The following is an 18,584-nucleotide window of genomic DNA, read 5'->3' on the forward strand; positions in this document are numbered from 1 at the left end:
ATTCCACATCTGAGCTTCATTTCCCTGAGTAATAAAAAGTGACGGGTTGGGGAGAGAAGGAGAATTGCACAAATATTTAAGGATTGGTTTGTTTGTGATATTTATTTCAAAATTACAAACACTCATACTAACTGCACGATACAAACTTTATCTCTGGGAAAAAGCAATCACTCTCACGTTGTTTTTGACCTTTTCACTGAATTGACTGGCCAGGAAGTATGTCCTTATTCAGTGGTTCCCGACACAGTATTTATCTGGTCTTAATTTATTGCATAGCTTATTTTTCACTTATTTCCCATCTTTTCATATCTTCTCAGTGGCATCTAATACATGAATAATAGTGGCCAACACAGTTTACTTAGGTGCTTAGGTTCGCTTTTACTGTAACTATAGCTGCTGTATCCTTTTTCTTCAGTTGTCACTATTTCTGAGGCTGACCTTATGTATGCTGAAAAGACTTAAAATCACTGTAAACCAATGCAACTCCCCTAAATCACTTACACTGGCTTAACACTTACTTAAATAGGTTTAGCTAAATTCAGTAACTTACTGAGGCAAGCTAGAACTGATTTTAAGTGAGGGTTAAGCCAGTATAAGTGCATCTACACTAGGGATTTGCACTGCTTTAACTAGATCAAGTTTTAAACTAAGTTGCATCAGTTTAGCTCAGTGGTCCCCAACGTGGTGCCTAATGCTCCCGCGGCCTGGCCCCCGGGAGAGCACCCGCTGAAATGCCACCAAATTTCAGCGGCATTTTGGCAGGGACGCCTCTCGATGACGACGCATGTCGCTGACAAGTGATGTCATTGAGAGGCGTCGCCCCCGAATTTCGGTGGAGACACCTCTCGATGATGCCGCTTGTCGACGGCAAGCAGCGTCATCGAGAGGCGTCGCCGCCAAAATGCTGCCGAAATTCGGCGACATTTCGACGGGTGCTCCACCGCTGCAGTGGTCCTTTGGCTGGCACCCGCCAGCCAAAAAGTTTGGGGACCACTGGTTTAGCTAAATTCCTCCATCTTCTGGCCTAGCGATTAGGTACTAGCAGTGAGGGACCAAGTGCTAATTCCCTGCTGTGCCATAGACTCACTCTGTGACCACGGGCAAGTCACTTAGTCTCTCTGTTCCTCAGTCCCATACTTCACAGGGGTATTGAGTGTAATTACATGTAAGACTGTGAGGGGCTCGGATATTAGGGTGATGGGGGTCATAGAAGTACCTTTGAGAGAGAGGCTGATCTATCTCAGTATGTCAGGTTTTTTGTGACTTACTCCATTTTATTCGTTTCTAGAAATCATTGCCAGTTGGGAGGCAGGGGTCTCAAGACATCCTGAAAGGGCTGGGATAAAATGAGGAACAAAGTAGAATAGGCTTATTTTCAAACAACTTACATTAAGTGTTGGATACCGAGCTCTAGAATTTTGACAATGGTAGTTTAGATACAATGTGAAATTATATGACGAGTATACATGTTCCACCAACTCATATATCATGTGCCAGAAGAACAAGATTTTAGCCAGAGACATTGTGTGTGTGTTTTCTGGCATCTTGGTGGGGCTAACAATCACCAACAAAATTTCAAGGCAAGGGAGCTGTTAACAGTGTTACAGCCTGCAGACCAGAGGAAGACTTTGCAGTGCATCAACTAAAGGTTAGACAAAAGAAAGCAGAAGAGCATGGATAGTAAAAAAGAAAGAATCCTGAAATATTAAGGAACTTCTTGTCGGTGGGCTAATATAACTCTTGCTTTCAACTCCGCAGGGTAGTCCAGACTTTGCTGCCTGTAAATGGGCAGGATGTGGAAAAGTTGAATGTTAGTGTATGAAGTCATTTTACCATTATGTTGTAAAAAGTGAAGTGCACATTCACTACCAGAACAACAACAATGATCCTTAAATATTTATATGCCCAGAGTTGGGAAAATTTGTACTAGTTTTAGCTTTTGGGAATTATTTTAGCTTGGGATTTCTTCTCTTCTGATTATAAGCCAAACCTTCATTGGATCCCCACTATGTACTTTGTACATAGTAATGAGAGAGGCTGATGAAATGTGGCAGTGTTGGGACAAATTATGGAACATAGCTAATCCAGATTTATAAACATTGGTAAGTTTTTAGTAAAGCTAGAGGAAAATCAGTTTTTTACTGGGGAACATCATAATGCTCCTAAATATGTATCTCATTAGACTGATTAACCACTTATTGTATGTTAAAAACAAAATTTCAGTTGATTATTAAAACAGATTTGCTTAAGGTTAACAATGTAATAGATACAAAGCCATTACATAACTGTTTAAACCTCAGTAAATATGTTACAAATGTTAACTATTTTTGTGCTAACATAGATCAGAAGTCTTAATTAATCTAAAAAAAACCAAATGCATAGGAAAATCAGTTTAAAGTATGTTTTCAATTTCAGAAATAACTCCTTGTGGATTTTCCTTTATTTTTTCACATCTAAAGTCTGAAACCACCCAATAAGATTTTCCAAAGCACTGAGAAGAATGTCATGGGAGAAGTATCTTTTCCATTCACATTCATGCTGCCATTTGGTCACATTTCAACCCATGGAAAATAACTATTGTAAATATAATTAAACTCCTTCTAGCAGTTCTGACTTAATGGTACTGTAAACTCTTAATAGAAGGCAGAGCTCTCTGATGTGTCTATGGGATATTTAAGAGGGTGAGGTAATATCTTTTATTGGACCAACTTCAGCTGGTGAGAGAGAGACGCTTTTGAGCTTTCACAGAGCTGTTCTTCAGGTTGAAAGCTTGTCTCTCTCACCAACAGAAGTTGGTCCAATAAAAGGTATTACCTCACCCACCTTGTGTCGCTAATATCCTGGGATTAACATAACTACAACAACATTGCATATGGGATATTTACCCATTTCCATTAATTAGCATTAAAAGATAGTGACATTCTAATAATATAGTGAAATAGCCTTCTCGTTATTTATAATTAACCTTTTTAGTTCACGCACAAAATGTGCTTACTTTTAAATCAGTCAGTAGTTTTCTTTGCCTCTCAAATGTTTTAAATTGCTGCTAGACTGTCTTTCTGTTTCTAATGCTTTTTGATGCACTGATTTTTATGCTATTGTGAATGAAATCTTTGTTGCAAGGGAAAGTGCGGAAATCAGAACAGGCAGGTTGCAAACCACTATGGCTTTCTTGTTTTAAGTATATGCTGAAACTTAGGAAACCCTGCATTATTAAACCTCTGTTTTTTTTCCTTTCTAAAGTATCATTTCCTCTAGTTAGTGTCTTTCACTAAACAACAAACTTTACTTGGCTGTTGAAAAAACAGATCTGCCAGACAGCGAGGCAGATAGAGATACTGATATTTTATCAACTGAGAAAGCACACACATACTTAGGGGCTTATTAACCTCCATCAAGTCACATCTAAAGAATTTCCTGTTCTCCCCTCTCCCCTTGTTTACCTTGAGTTTACTTCAAAACTATTTTCTTTTCCATATTTTTTAGTCGGGACCCAACCTTTCCCACCCCAAACTGAGATATAAATATCTTTTTAAATTCAAATTGTTTGTCTCCTTCCCCATATTTGCATAAAAGAAATGCATTTATGAATGCTTTATAGATTGAGTAGCCACACTGGTATAAATGGGCATGAATCAGAAAATAAATGTCTGTCAGACTCTGCCGCCCATATGATCACCGAGTAGTCCCTTACACTGTGATTAATTCCACTGGAATGATGATGGGGGACTTACTCAGATTCAGTAGAACTTTGCTTTATAAGGTTTCAGAATCTGGCCCTTAGTAAAGGTGTAGTTTGGTAAAAATGGAAGTTGAATAATAAAGGGGCTGGCTGATCACATGAACTGAGTTGGCTTTTGAGGGTGTGTCCTATTCCTCTTGCCTACGACTTAAATTCTGCTCTCACTTATACCAGAGCAAATCTGGACTAACTTTTTTTTACGTTACTCCAGATTTACACGGTTGTAACAGTAGAATTTGGGCTTTGCGAGCAGGACAGCAGTTTCTGGTTTTGTCAGTAGCTGGCAAAGCAGTTGGAAGCAAACTTGAAGCCTTGTGCCAATGCATTCGTACAATGCAAAGCTCCCAGTAGAGTTAATGGGCACTTTGCCTGAAGTTGATGAGTTTTATCTAAGTAAGGAATGCAGGATTTTGTTTGTTGTTGCTAACACTAAACAGCTTCTCATCCTTCCTAAGGACAGAGGTGAAAGTAAGCCAGTCTGGTATGCTGTGCTGGACTGGACCGGCTTCCCGGGCGGTGATTTAAAGGGTCCAGGGCTCTAGCTGCTGCGGGGAGCCCCGGGCCCTTTAAATCATCACTTGAGCTGTGGCAGCCGGGCTCGGGTGGAGATTTAAAGGGCCCAGTGCTCCTGCCGCTGTGGGGAACCCCAGGCACTTTAAATCACTGCCGGAGCTCCAGCAGCGGGGCTTGGGTGGCGCTTTAAAGGGCCCGGAGCTCCGCTGCGGCCAGAGCCCCGGGCCCTTTATTTTGCCCCTGAGCCCCGGGGCTCCCAGCCGCCTCTGCAGCTGGTAGCTCTGGGGTGATTTAAAGGCCCTGGGGCTCCCAGCCACAGCCGGAGCCCCAGGGCCTTTAAATGCCTCTTCTGGTTGAGGTCACGCTGGCACTCAGGACTCCGGCATACTGGTAAGTCCTTTCAGTTACTTTCACCCCTGCCTAAGGATGACACTTAACAACAGTTTTTAACATGCATTTCTTTCCCAATGAATAAAAATGAGCTGACACTTTATTAGATTGGTGCTGTATTTCTATTCCCACTGCTGAACATGCCGTTGAAAGAGCTGACTTAATTTTTACAGTTTTCCTAATGAGGAAAAGCAAGCATGACAAGCTAGATAATATTCTACTGAGCCTTTTCCCCTGAGTTATGAGAGTTCTGGAAAGGCCATGAAGCATAACACGTCAATTTTAATCACAGTCACTCTTTATTATTTAGAAATAGAAATAAAGCTCTGATTGATTTGTAGGTCTGATCTATTGGCCTTGCCTGCACTAGTCTTTTCTGCTTAAATTTTCCACTGTTTTTTACACCAGTGCTGCTCCATAAGCGGTAGCAATGGCGAGAGCACTAATATCCATAAAATGTTGGCAAAAACCACTGGAGTTGGACTCGCCTCTCCCATTGCTTGTATTTGCAAAGTTTAATGTTTCCAGATAAATGATCGTGCTGTATTTGCAATAAGAAGTTATATTTATAGAATCTTTAAACCCCCTCCCCCCAAAAAAGTATCCAAGCACTTTACACAACTGTATACACAAAAACTGTTTCACTCCAATGAAACATCTCTGGGGTGGAATATGAAGCTGTTGTGCACCACCACTCTCCATACAGAACTGTTTGTAGGAAGTAATGAGGAATAACTTCCAGTTAAATCTGTAAGGAAAACATAGGTCTTCTTTGTCATCCCATATGAAAGACTTCACATCCGGGACCACACTGAGTAGATAAATTCAGCACTGATTGAGAGATGAAACAACTGCCCCGCTAATGAATCACCAACAATATCTCCCGCAGCTCCTTGGGTTTTTCTTGGAGGTATCTCAACTATAGTTCTCATGGGAGATCAGATAAGATCATTACAACCCCTTATAGATCATGCTAGGATATTGCCGCCACTTGAATAATTAAGAGGATTCAGCATCATAGTCTGTCCCAGGTGTGGTGATATCCTTGCACATAACATACCATCCCGTGTCTTATTGTTTGTTTATATGGTACAGCAAGAACTATACGCTAAAGCAGCAATAGAGGAGCCAGCAGCTGCTGAAGACCTCCTCATCCCAGACCGAATATGTGACAGCTGCTTAAGGCCCAGCTATCCTACAAATACTCTTTAGGCCCTGCATTCCCATATGTTGTGTGCAACACTTTTTAAATTCCTGTCTGCGCTACAAACTGGATCATTGTTTGTACCGGATTCCCTGTATTGTATACAGGAACTAAAGAGTGAAGCAGGGAACAGAAACTGAAGAAGCAAAGTGAAGTCCAGCAGCAATAGCAGCCCCTAAAGGAAATCAGAGAACAAATTTCACACAATACCTTCAGTGTGGAATCACTAGCTCTGCTAATGTTATATCTTGATCAACCCTTTGTTCTTCCGTTGGCAGTTACTGTACTATAATGAACATGTGGAGGTAGAAAACAGATTTATGGAAACTCTCTAAGAGCTCAGTCTAATGCCCACTGAAGTCAATGGAAAGATTCTAATTGACTTCAATGGGCATTAGATGAGGCCCTAAATTCTCATGTGTATATAGTGTCTAATAACTTCTTTTACTGTCTCTTTTCAGCACTAGCTCACTGTTTTTATTTTTTGTTTGCAGTCAAAAATGTCTGTAACATCAATGTTTCACTACTCTCGTGTTGCCGTTGCTGCTTTTTGGATTTGTCTTTTTTTATTCATCTGTGTAGCATTAGTCAGCATATGGGATACAGTGGTAATCAGGACAGAAGATAAGAAATAATTAATCCCTCTCCAGGAAAAACATGGGAAACCTAAGTAGGGAAGGAAATGTGCCTGCTGCCATATGTGTACAGTCAACTTTTTTTAATGTGAACATGGAAGATGTGTGAGGGCTGCTTTTTTAGCTATCCTCCCTCTGCATTATCCACTTTTCTAACTGCTCTTTTTTCATTACCAATTTTTCATTATTTTCTCTGCTTTTACATTCCTGGCCTTTGTAAAGCAATTTCCTTCCCAAAGTACTTCATTCAATTTGTTTCCCATAACAACAACAACAATAATAGAAAAAAATACTCCTTTAATAGCAAGTTTGAGGCCAAAATCAATTTTCTGATACCTGTGCAACTCCTCTTGATTTCAAGGGGATTTGCACTTATGTTGCTGCGGGAAAAATCTGGCCCTTAAGATGGCCATCCACCTAGAAGTGTAACTACAACAAGCAACTCTCTCAAAATATAGGTAGCCCTTATTTTTCAAAATTGGGGGAATAACACTTGCACAACCTTCCCAGTTCTCTCATGTGACTTTCTGTCTCTTTGCATATACTGGCTGATCCTTTGCATGTACTTCAGATTGTGACTAAGTAACACACTCAGCAGAATGGCACCAGCCTTGACCTGTTTCATTCTGACCTTTAGCTATACCACAGTTTTTGTTGAGGAAAAATTGCTCGTAATGCTACGTAAAATGTCATAAATCAAGCTATGTGGGAAAGAGAATGTTCCACTGACCAGGGATTAGAGACCAACAATTAAGTTCTCTTCAGAGCTCTGTCTTTAATATTGGGTGACCATGTGCAAATCATTCAACCTATCTATGCCTCTGTTTCTCCGTCTATTAAATGGGAATTGTGGCCTGTCTCCTCAGCTGTGATGGAGCAGAGCTTGGTGCAACTCCGGTCAGGTAGCTGAAAGACACCTTTCTCCCTCCCCTGATTCTCTTTTTGGGTAGGCACTGAACCAGCTGTGGGTGGATGTTAGATCAGCCTAAGGACTGCTTTATAGTGTGATGCCTCCCAAGGGGACCATTGTACTGATCAGGGTCAACAGAGCACATAGTGTGCCCTGGTCCCAACCCATACATCCCTCCACTTGGTTTAGGACATGAGGACCTAGAGTCGAGGTGGCTAAATTGGCTTTATGTCCCTTGAGGATTTCTCCTCAGCTAGAAATTAGAGATGAAAATTACCCAGCACATTGGCTGGTCAGTTCTCCTGTCAGTGCAGGATTGCTCCTTTCAGTGTATTTATTGTTGCTTTGTCCCATCTAGTTTAAACGTCCCTTTTGCATTCTAATGATACAGAATGAAAACTAGACAGTTTGGCTGTCTTTCTTCAAATGAGTTGGTAATAAAGGGTCTACAAAAATATCAAAGCAAGGTACTATCATTGTAAACTAATTTGTCAACTGAACACGCAGAAGCAATGAGGAACAAGTGGTTAGGCAATGTAACCACACTTTTATGTTTACGTTTTGGACAGGGGTTTGAGTGAGTCCTTATTTTAGCCAACCAGTTCACCTATGCCTGGATATAATGTGGCATTTTGTGCACCATAAATGATGAGCGCTGTGATTGACTTTCGGAAGAAGTACTGGATTTCCTGGAATCTTGGCCCAGCATCATGGATCAAGAGAGCACAGTATTAAGGGTATTCACAGGGAAAAGCAGACAGAAAATCTTCAATGGCTGCCTATACCAATATATAACCTTAATGGGGAACAAAATGCTTGAATGTGCTTAATGAGTAGAAATTTCAAATCTACCCTGTTGCTCTGATTATCTTAAATATCACATTAGCATTTTCTAACTTAAATTAGAAGGTTATAGGCAGAAAATACAAAAATATTAGAAACCTGAGAAAAATTATGCAGAAATAAATCTGGACATTTTAAAATCTTTCCCTCTGATTACTTTATAACTGTATACTTTTTGTCATATATATCTCTTACCCTTTCAAGACTCTGGACTTTAGTCTTTTAAGATGGAGTCTTTGCAGATTTTCACAGCCTACTTGAAAATTTAACAGCATATGCAATTTATTTTTTCTTTACTGGGAAAAGGGCTTAGCCCCAAACTTTATGGTTAGAATCTAAAGAAATGCTGTTGTGTTTCTGTTTTGCACCTGTACTAACAGATTTAGGAAGCCACTTCCACCAACAGACACGGAGTACTATCAACATATCCCTCCCAAGAAAGGAATTGGGGTGTAAAACAGAGACCTGCTGGTAAATTAAGCAAACTATGTTGGCAATACATTTGCACTTAAGACTGAAACCTTTTCTCGTTGAAATTAATAGCAAAACTCCCATTGATTTCTATAGTACAGGGTTAAATCCTTCACTGAGCACAATATTCTTACTGTGTTGGAATACATTCTGAATAATAATAATACAGAGATTTTTTCCTTGTAAGACTTTTAACTTATTGCTCAGAATATTTTAATATTTTTGTGTTTTCAAATATTTATTACAGTAAGAAAAGACTGAGCTGTGGAAGAGTGAAAAAATGACACTATTTCTTTCTTTCATAAGGTAAGATTTCAAAAATGCAGTTTTCCAAGTGCTTATTTTTAGCATAACAACCATAAAGTAATTTAAGTTCCCAAATATTGGCAACTTCTCATTCAAATTTATCCCGACCTTCACAATCTTGGCTACATAAAAGCCAGCACTTCAAAATTCATGATCCTTTTTGATTAGCTGACATGATGAGTCATCAGCCAAGCTCTGTATGTGCCACTGTGCTGACCTGTTCTGCATTAGAGAAGCTCAGACTGCATTTCATTTCGTGGCAATATATTACAGCTGTACGTGCTTCAGGACACCTGATTTCAAATTATCTCAGATTTTTTCCCCTCCTTTTATCGAAAATTGGAAACTCCCCAATTTCCATTGGGAGTTTGGCTTCTTGTTCCTAGGTTTTCTGGTCTCATGTAACTAACTGCACATGAAGTAATGTTCCCACATGGATGTATTATTCACAGTGCTATGATCTATGCAGTTAACCACAGCTTTCCTAATGAGGATCTTTTGGACCTTTCAGTAGTCCACAAAGGGAAAATAGATATGTATTGATTGTTGCTTACCACAGGAAGAAGACAGATGATGAATTTAGCTCTGGTGTAAAGGATCAGTCCAGCTTCACATAGCACTCAGTTAAAGAAAAACTGCAATTGGTTGCTGTATCGGAGATGTCTAAAAACAATATGGATTAGTTAGCACTAATGAGAGGTAGACGCATTGCAAATTATTAAATTTTATCAAGTAAATGAACTGACAACTGTTAAAAACAAACAAACAAAAATACCAAAGATTAACCTGTAGAAAGATCCTAGAGATTCAAAAAGAATTTAAGTTGGTATCGAAATTTAAGAGGATTCCATAGATACACATTCTGTAGGCTATTAGAGTCATAGATATTTGTGTATAGTTATTTGGAACCATTCTTTAGAATTATACAACAAGGATATAACTTTATAGTTTAATAGAAAGGATGGTCCAAAAAACCTAAAATAGTAGGGATATAATTCTGTTATTTCTGTGGGACTTTTCCATGTGATTTTTCCATAGGACTTTTATTTTCACAACTAAAGATTATATAATTATTTATAATTTATCATATACTAATGCACATTGTAGTAGAGTTAGTAAAAATAATTGTCTTAGTAATACTGCCTGAGACCTCACAACAGCTCATTGCTATTATAGTAAATTTTATCTGAGAACTAGATAGAGAATACTATCACTGTATGAATCCTAAAGTATGTACTTTAGCAAAATTCTACTGTCTGTTGAAAACTGAATTATCAAAATAATATGTACAAAGAAGTGCCACAGAGTTAATATCTACTGATGAATGGCTCTCGTGATTCTCAATGAGATCTGCCTTAATGACTTTTCTTAACTGGAAGTCCAATCTGATGATGTGGCTCAAGGCAAAGGAAATGTAGCTATGCATTGATATGTACTTTAGAAATGAAGATATCAGCATCAGGAAGTCAGGAAACATTCGACATTATTGTAAATTCTGTCACTTTGATTATTTTAACAATGGCAACTTATTAATTTAGGCTCTGGTACATCAGGATAATTGAGCATGACTGGTTCTGCAAAAGATAGTTTAAGTTCAGTATGAATGGGGCCTGTGAGATAATTAAAATGTATAAGCAGCAAAGAGTCCTGTGGCACCTTATAGACTAACAGATGTTTTGGAGCATGAGCTTTCGTGGGTGAATACCCATATATACCTATAAATAAGTATGTAGTTCCAACTACAAAACCAGTTTCTCCTCCCTTGGTTTTCACACCTCAGCTGCTAGAAGAGGGCCTCATCCTCCCTGATTGAGCTAACCTCGTTATCTCTAGCCTGCTTCTTGCTTGCATATATATACCTGCCCCTGGAAATTTCCACTACATGCATCCGACGAAGTGGGTATTCACCCACGAAAGCTCATGTTCCAAAACGTCTGTTAGTCTATAAGGTGCCACAGGACTCTTTGCTGCTTTTACAGAGCCAGACTAACATGGCTACCCCTCTGATACTAAAATGTATAATACACAGCAGCTTGCAATATTAACTAATTTTTCCCTCTTTTCAGGTCTTGAATGTAATAAACGCACTGGACAAGGCATAAAGACTTCTATTAATGCTATGAAAATTAACTAAGTCACATTAGCAGCAGAAAATCTTCAAAGGTACAGAAATTAAACACTTAACCAGTAATTAATTAAACCATCCATGCCACAAGCATTTGCAGCACAGCCTAGGTATTCAGTTAGGTCAATAATTAAACTGTAGTAAATCATCTGTAGGTTCCATCCTGTCAAACTTTAAAGGTTTAAAGATTAATTCTCAAGGACCCTTAATGCTATAGTGAATCTGTAAATGATTACACAAGATAGCTGAGCAATCCATATTTTGCTACTATTAACATTATTTTCAAGACATCACAAAATTATTTCTTTTGTTCAAAAATAACATGTGACCAAAATGTATGCCTCTCTAGTCCTTATGAAAAAGACATATTTCATTTTTTGAAGGCCAAGGATAGTCATGGCAAGATAAAAGGGATTTTTTTCTGAAAGAAAAGATGTATACCAAACAAAAGTAATGGTTTGTTTTTTCTAGTTTCTGTGAAGTCAGTAATCATGAAAGCAAGAAACTAATATCACTGCATTCAGCTGGCCATAGTGCAGGCAAGTGCTATGTGAGCTGTCTCATATAGCTCTGCCAATGCAACTCAGACAAGATTTGCAATATTGTCTATTTCAAGTCCTGGATAACTGGGAGGCAGATTTTGCCTAGTACAGCAAATTGCCTGGTGGTTTTGTGATGTGGGAAAATGTGCTTTAAGGAACTAGGGAGAGACAATCAAATCTTACTTCTCAACCTCCCAAAGTCAAAATGCAGAACACATTTTGAGACTGTGTCATACAATGGAAATCACAAGATATAATGCAACAAGCTTAACATGGTCTGAGATTCATTTCTTCAGCATCAATAACATTTCCTGTCACCTTATATACATGCAGATTATTTCACCAGAAATAATAATTCAAATATATGTGAGATAATAGCAAGTTTATGAGGGTTAGAAATAAATGTATGTCTAAAATTGAGACATCGCTAGTAATGAAAGGCAGTTAGGAGGAATCAAATGTACTTTATGTGAGACCTCAGTTATATTTAAGTCCAATATTTGCAGAGGGATAAAGCTAGTGAGTGCGTTTATTCACTAACCCTATCTTTAGTTTTTCTGTCTCACCACTGTTTATTACAGCAATAGGCTCAAGCTCAACTTTCAGATCTGTTTCTTGAACCTCCCAAAGTTCAGGGGGTTTTGAATGGAGATCTGGTTTGGAGCCCATTTATATTTTAAACGTTAAATAACCACGTTTTTTTTTCCCCAGTAAATTTGATTGCTGGTTCCTTAGACAGCATTTCATGATAATTATAAAGAACATAAGACTATTCAGCCAATCAGATCATGCACTTGGTTGATTCCCTGCCACCCTCACAATAGTGATGTCTTGCATAATGGAATTACTTGTTGGCTGGTCCATTAAAATTGATGGGACAGATTTTATGGGTTTTTTTCTTTAATTTTTCTTTTTCAGTAGCAGTGCTTAAAATATATATCTATAGATTCATATATAATGAGGCCAAAAGGGACTTCACTGATAATCTAGTCTGTCCCTGAATTAATTCCTGTTTGAACTAGAACATATCTCTTAGAAAAACAGTCTTGACTTTAAAATTTCCAGTGATGGAGAGCCCACCAAAACCTTTGGTAAATTATTCCAATGGCTAACTACCCTCACAGTTAAAATGTTGCACCTTATTTCTAGTCCAACCTTGCCTAGCTTCACCTTCCAGCCATTGGATCGTGTTATACAATTGTCTTCTAAACTGAAGACCCATCTATTATCAAAGTTCTTTTCCACATGTAGGGACTTAAAGACTCTGATCAAGTCACCCTTAATCTTTTCTTTGTTAAATTCAACAGATTGAGCTGGGAGGCTTGCTGCCGCAGGCTGTGTAGATATACCCCTTGTGTCTATCCCTATAAGGCAAGTTTCCCAATCCTTTAATCACTCTTGTGGCTGTTCTCTTAACCTTCTCCAATTTATCAATATCCTTCTGGAATTTTGGACACAGTATTCTAGTATGGGTCACACCAGTGATAAATAGAGGAAATATAACTCCTACTCAAGGTTCCTTTGTTTCTGCATCCAAGGATCAAAATAGCCCTTTTGGGCACAGCATCACACTGGGAGCTCAAGTTCAGCTGATTACCCACTATGATCTACTAGTCCTTTTCAGAGTCTCTGCTCCTTAGGATAGAGTCCCCCATCCCATAAGTGTGGCCAACATTCTTTATTCCTAGATGTATGACTTTACAGTTGGCCCCATTGAAACACATTGTTTGCTTGCACCCAACGTATCAAATGATCCAGATTGACTTGTATCAGTGACCTGTCCTCTTCATTATTTACTACTCCCCTAATCTTTCTGTCATCTACAAACTTTATCAGTAATGATTTTTGTTTTCACTCAGGTTACTGATAAAAATGGTAAATAGCATAGGGCCAAGAAACTAGTCCCTGTGGAACCCCACTAAAAAGACACCCATTCAATGCTTCCTTGTTTACTGTTATGTTTTGAGACCTATCAGTTTGCCAGTTTTTAATTAATTTAATGTGTGACATGTTGATTTTGTATCATTCTGGTTTCTTAATCAAAATGTCATGTGTCACTATGTCAAATGCCTTACAGAAATTATTACATCAACACTATTGCCTTAACAACAAAATCTGTAATCTCAGAAAAACAAAAATCATGTTAGTATGACAAGATCTGTCTTCCATGCTGAATGGCATTAATTTCATTACCCTCCTTTAATTCTTTATTTAACCAAGTCCGGTATCAGCCATTCCATTATTTTCATAGGGTCTATAATTACCTCAGTTTGCCCGCTTTAAATATAAGCACAACATTAGCTTTCTTCCAGTCCTCTGAAACTTCCCTAGTGTTCCAAGACTTACTGAAAATCAACATTAGTAGTTCAGAGAGCTCCTTGATCAGTTCTTTTAAAACTCTTGGATGCAAGTTATTCAGCCCTGCTGATAAAATATCTAGCTTTAGTAGCTGCTGTTTGACATTGTCCTTAGTTACCATTAGAGTGAAAAGTATTTCATCATCATCTTGCTATGAATACATCATTATTTTTAAATAGAGACATGGCTTCCATAATAGAATATCATAAGGGCTGCTCCACAACAACTGGAGAGGCTTTAGTTTTTGACTTTCTGTGTGTGTGTGTGTGTGTGTGTGTGTGTGTGTGTGTGTGTGTTATTTAAATGGTCTCTCCCATATACTACATCTCCTGCTCCTCTCCCTCCCTTCCCCATCACCTGGGGTTGGGTCATCATGCAAGCATCTGCCATCTTCACCTGTCCAAAGTAGCACAAAGGTTGACCTGCTTGCCATTTTCTTTGATGCAATCCATCACTTCCTCAGATTTCCTCAGTTTCGGTTTCCAACCATCCTTTTCTGTCATGCTACTTCCCCTAGGTCCTCTTCCTTCATCCTCTGTGTCCAAACCAGCAAAATTGTACTTCCTGCATTTTGTCAGCCCCATTGCTAATTTTGACTTCTGTCATAATGCTCTCATTTCACAATCTCTCCCTTTGCATGACTCTCTTTATTGCGCTAAGACATCTCACTTTAAACACCTGCAGGCATTGAACTTGCTGTCTCTTTGCCCTGGCCTTTCAGTCTCAGTGGGATATGCTTGTCATACACAGCTCTTGAGATGTTATTCCACACTCTTCTAACACTCCCCAGTTTGGGCTGTATCTCTCTTTCAAGTTCGCCATCTCTCATAACCCAGCCACCAAGGCATTTGAACTGGCCAGTCTGGTTTAGTCATACTCCGTTAATCTCTGTATGTAGTTTCCCTGTCACACCTCTACTGACCCACATGACCTCAATATTAGTCATGTTCATTTTCATCCCATGCCTGCTTAGTTGACCACACTACTGGTTTACTATTTCCTCCAGGTCTTCTTTTGGGGACGCTCTGGCAGCTGCATATAACAGCTTCTCACCTTTTCTCATTGGGTAGTTCCTGCTGACGTAGTCCATCAATATGATAAACAGCAATGGACTGAGGGCTGACTCTGGATGCAGTCCGACTTCCAATTCAGAGGGCCTTGTCACTGCAAAGTATGTTCAGATCACTATTTTAGATCTACGGTAGTTCATTCACCATAGTTATTAAACCCTCTCCATATTTTCTCAGCACTGGTATGAGCTATCCTTTTTGTACTCTAACCACTTCTCTGTCACCTTGCCAAATAACAAACACAGCATCTTGTCCTTTCTTAAAGCAGAACTGTTATTCAAGAAGGGGTTTGAGGATTCTCGTCCGTATAGATTTACCTAAATTGCTTTTACTCATTATTTGGGCAATAACAAAAACTACTCATTGTTGATCACAGTGATGAAAGCAGGGGCGGCTCCAGGCCCCAGCATGCCAAGCGCATGCTTGGGGCGGCAAGCCGCAGGGGGTGCTCTGCTGGCGCCACGAGGGTGGCAGGCAGGCTGCCTCCGCGGTTTGCCTGCGGAGGGTCCGCTGGTCTTGCGGCTTCGGCGGACCTCCTGCAGGCATGCCTGCAGAGGGTCCGCTGCTCCCGAGGCTTCAGAGGACCTCCCGCAGGCACGCCTGCAGGCGGTCTGCCGAAGCCGCGGGACCAGCGGACCGTCCGCAGGCAAGCCGCGGAAGGCAGCCTGCCTGCCGTGCTTGGGGCGCCAAAATTCCTAGAGCCGCCCCTTTATAATACCCGAAAGACAAAGGCAGGTGAAACCTTATCGATCAATAATTAGTAGAGATAGACCTGAGATTTAAAGAATGTAAAGATATGAATCCAAAATTTCAGGTTCTGCTTTTTGCATCAATGTGTAATAAGAGGTGGATGACCAGTTTGGATCAAAGAACAAGCTGTCTCAAATCTTCTCAAAACTTGAGACAAACTTAAACCAAGTTCTTTTCGAAATCTGAAAACTCTTAACTTTTTTTTTGTGAACTTCTATACTTCTTAGTTCTGCCCAGAAGCAGAAGTTACAAAATAACATGAATGATAGTTTTCATGTTTCCAACCTGACCAGAAGCAAAAAATACCATAAAATATCTTGAAAGTGTCTTATTGGATGGCTTCTAGTCCATTTCTGCAGATCCAAAAAGTTTACATTTTTAGAGCATTTTTGGATAAACATCTGAAGTTTACCGTGCTTATCTGACCTGAATCTTTTAAGATTCACCCATCATTAACTATAATTTATTAGTGGTGAGAAACATTTCAAGAAAGTGCTTGTTTTCCCACAGATTTAAGGTCATGGTAACTCATAAAGAAACTATCTCATATGCTCAGTATGAGGTAAGCACAAATGTAATCCATGCAGGACATCAGGAATGTCCTCAGAAAGTTTATTATGAAATGAAGAGTTATCATTTAAGCTACAGTTGAAACAAGTGGAGTGTGTCAACAAAGGGGAAGAGACAGTTTTTTACCTGAGTCTTAAATATTATGTCTCTAATATATAATTTATTAATACTTTCGTCTCCAAGTTAGATTTTCTGATACATTAACCACTGATGTTCCAACAACCAGTATCAATTAACTACTATAAGCAGAATTTAACACTTGAAACCATATTTTTCAGAAATATGTTTGCATTAGTGCACAGAAATTGTGTACGTAATAATAATTGCTCCTAGTTAGATGTGCATGTAAACTCACTGTAATTGTGCATGTAATTTATGCATCCAAATATGCACATTTTTGCATGTTATGTTATACTCGGACTTTTTTGAAAATCTGGTGCTTGACATTTAGCTCTAATGATAGTTACGTCATGATTTCAAGATGAAGGATTCTAAATGTGAGTCTCCTGGAACTATTTATGAATCTTTTCCTGTATTTATGTTGTAGCTATCATATTAGCTAAGTCACTCCCTGCTCAGCCAGTGTCAGCTGCATTATTGTGCCTTGGTAGGGAATTGCTGCTATGAAGTGGCATCAGAATTAAAAATAGATGTGGTCAGATATAAACACTTTTAAAATAGGTTTTAGAGAATGCTTGAAGAAATGGATTTTGCAAGAGGATTGCCTGTGTCCATTTTCCCTGAAGCCTCTTCCATATTATCATTTAAATCAGTGTGCAAGAAGAATGCAGTTTTTTGTTTTTGTTTGTTTTTTCCAGCCACGTTTCTACCAGCAGAAACTTGATCCAAAGGTGTCCTTTTGAATTTTTGCCCCCCCCCCCCAAAAAGTCTTATAAGGAAGAAACCCTATAACATCATTAGGATTAGAACAATACATTCAGGGCATAGGGAAAAAAATCCTGAAAATGAAATACCTTTCCCAGTTTCTGTATTAAAACCAGAATGAAAAAACAGTCAAGCCCAAAACAAAAACCGCAGCCTACACACACAATTGTTCAGATACAGTAACGTTCAAAATGTGTCAGAGGGTTGCTGGTTCCCTAAGGAAAATGGGCTGCCATTCACCTCTGACAAGTTTAACTCACCTCCCCAGGTGGGGGAAATAAATGTCATGTAATGGAGAACAGGTGAGCCCTATAAGAACAGCAGGAAACTTTAGGAGAGAAAGGGGAAGGGGAAGGTGTGGGTGTGGGTGTGGTGAAGTCTATAGAGACCAGGGGAGTTGCCCCAGGTAGGAGGACTGGGAGTAGCCTGATAGGATCTTCCTCATGCCTTAACACCAGGAGAGTTTGGAACTCAGAGTCAGAAGAGTGAGCTCCAGCCAGGTAGAGCCTTGGAGTGGTAACTGAATTGGGACCCAGCTCTGGGAAGGAGGGCTGGGAGCTCTCTAAGGGAGCGAGAGAAACTGAACTGAGGTTGGGGTGTGGAGGGCCAGTGTGTACTGAATAAATTGTACCCTAGAAGGGGAGTGTTTAAATTACCTTTGGACTGAGGGTGTGCAGTTCTCAAGGGGCCTAAAGAGAGGGGAAACAGAAGCAGGGTGTTTTCATTATAAAGGTTAGCTCAACCAGTACTAACACGTCTACTTGGGGGATGTTGTTAGGTGGTTGGGGAAAGTGGTGTATGGTCCTGGTTCAGTAAATCACTTAAATCCATTTGCATTTGGGAAAGCCCTTAAAGACACGCCCTACTTTAAGTATGTGTTTGTGTCATATTGACGTCAATAATTAAATGTTTTACCGAATTGGGGCTGAAAAGAGTGAATAAAGAAATGTTGTCATATATGTATCTCCCTTAGAATTCAGCATCTGGAACAACATTGCTCTGCTCCTTGTCACACCAGGTTGGCAGTCTTTTGTTCCCTAAGAGGGAAATGGACTGTTTTCTGCATCGAGATGAGATATTAGACAGTTTGGGAGGTCTGAGTTTTGGATGTCAGATATACAGTCCCTTTGTATTCAGTTTAAAGTACATTCCTCACCTGAAAAAATGTTGGAAGTGAGGAAAACATTCCTTCTGGTGAAAAATTAACCACATTATGCTCTTACTTTTTCATTTGACGGTTAAGAGGATAGGAGTTACAGCTAGATTTGCA

The 18,584-nt window shown here is 39.4% G+C and overlaps 1 protein-coding gene across 2 annotated transcripts in view; it reads left to right on the top strand.

Annotated features, from left to right (window-relative positions):
• Window positions 1-18,584, top strand: part of SULF1 (sulfatase 1) — a 287,776-nt gene that overhangs the window by 131,295 nt on the left and 137,897 nt on the right. The window contains exons 4-5 of one of the 2 annotated variants that reach the window (XM_039522855.1): window positions 8,956-9,014; window positions 11,081-11,177. Coding sequence is in view for 1 of the 2 variants with exons in the window: in XM_039522856.1 (XP_039378790.1) it covers window positions 15,169-15,210 (42 nt within the window). In the remaining variant the exon portion in view is untranslated. Of the gene's footprint in view, window positions 1-8,955; window positions 9,015-11,080; window positions 11,178-15,103; window positions 15,211-18,584 lie in introns of those variants that run through there. The other variant, XM_039522856.1, reaches the window with a different exon arrangement.

The sequence above is a fragment of the Mauremys reevesii genome, linkage group 2, assembly GCF_016161935.1.
Source record: "Mauremys reevesii isolate NIE-2019 linkage group 2, ASM1616193v1, whole genome shotgun sequence".
NCBI classification, from domain to species: Eukaryota; Metazoa; Chordata; order Testudines; family Geoemydidae; genus Mauremys; species Mauremys reevesii.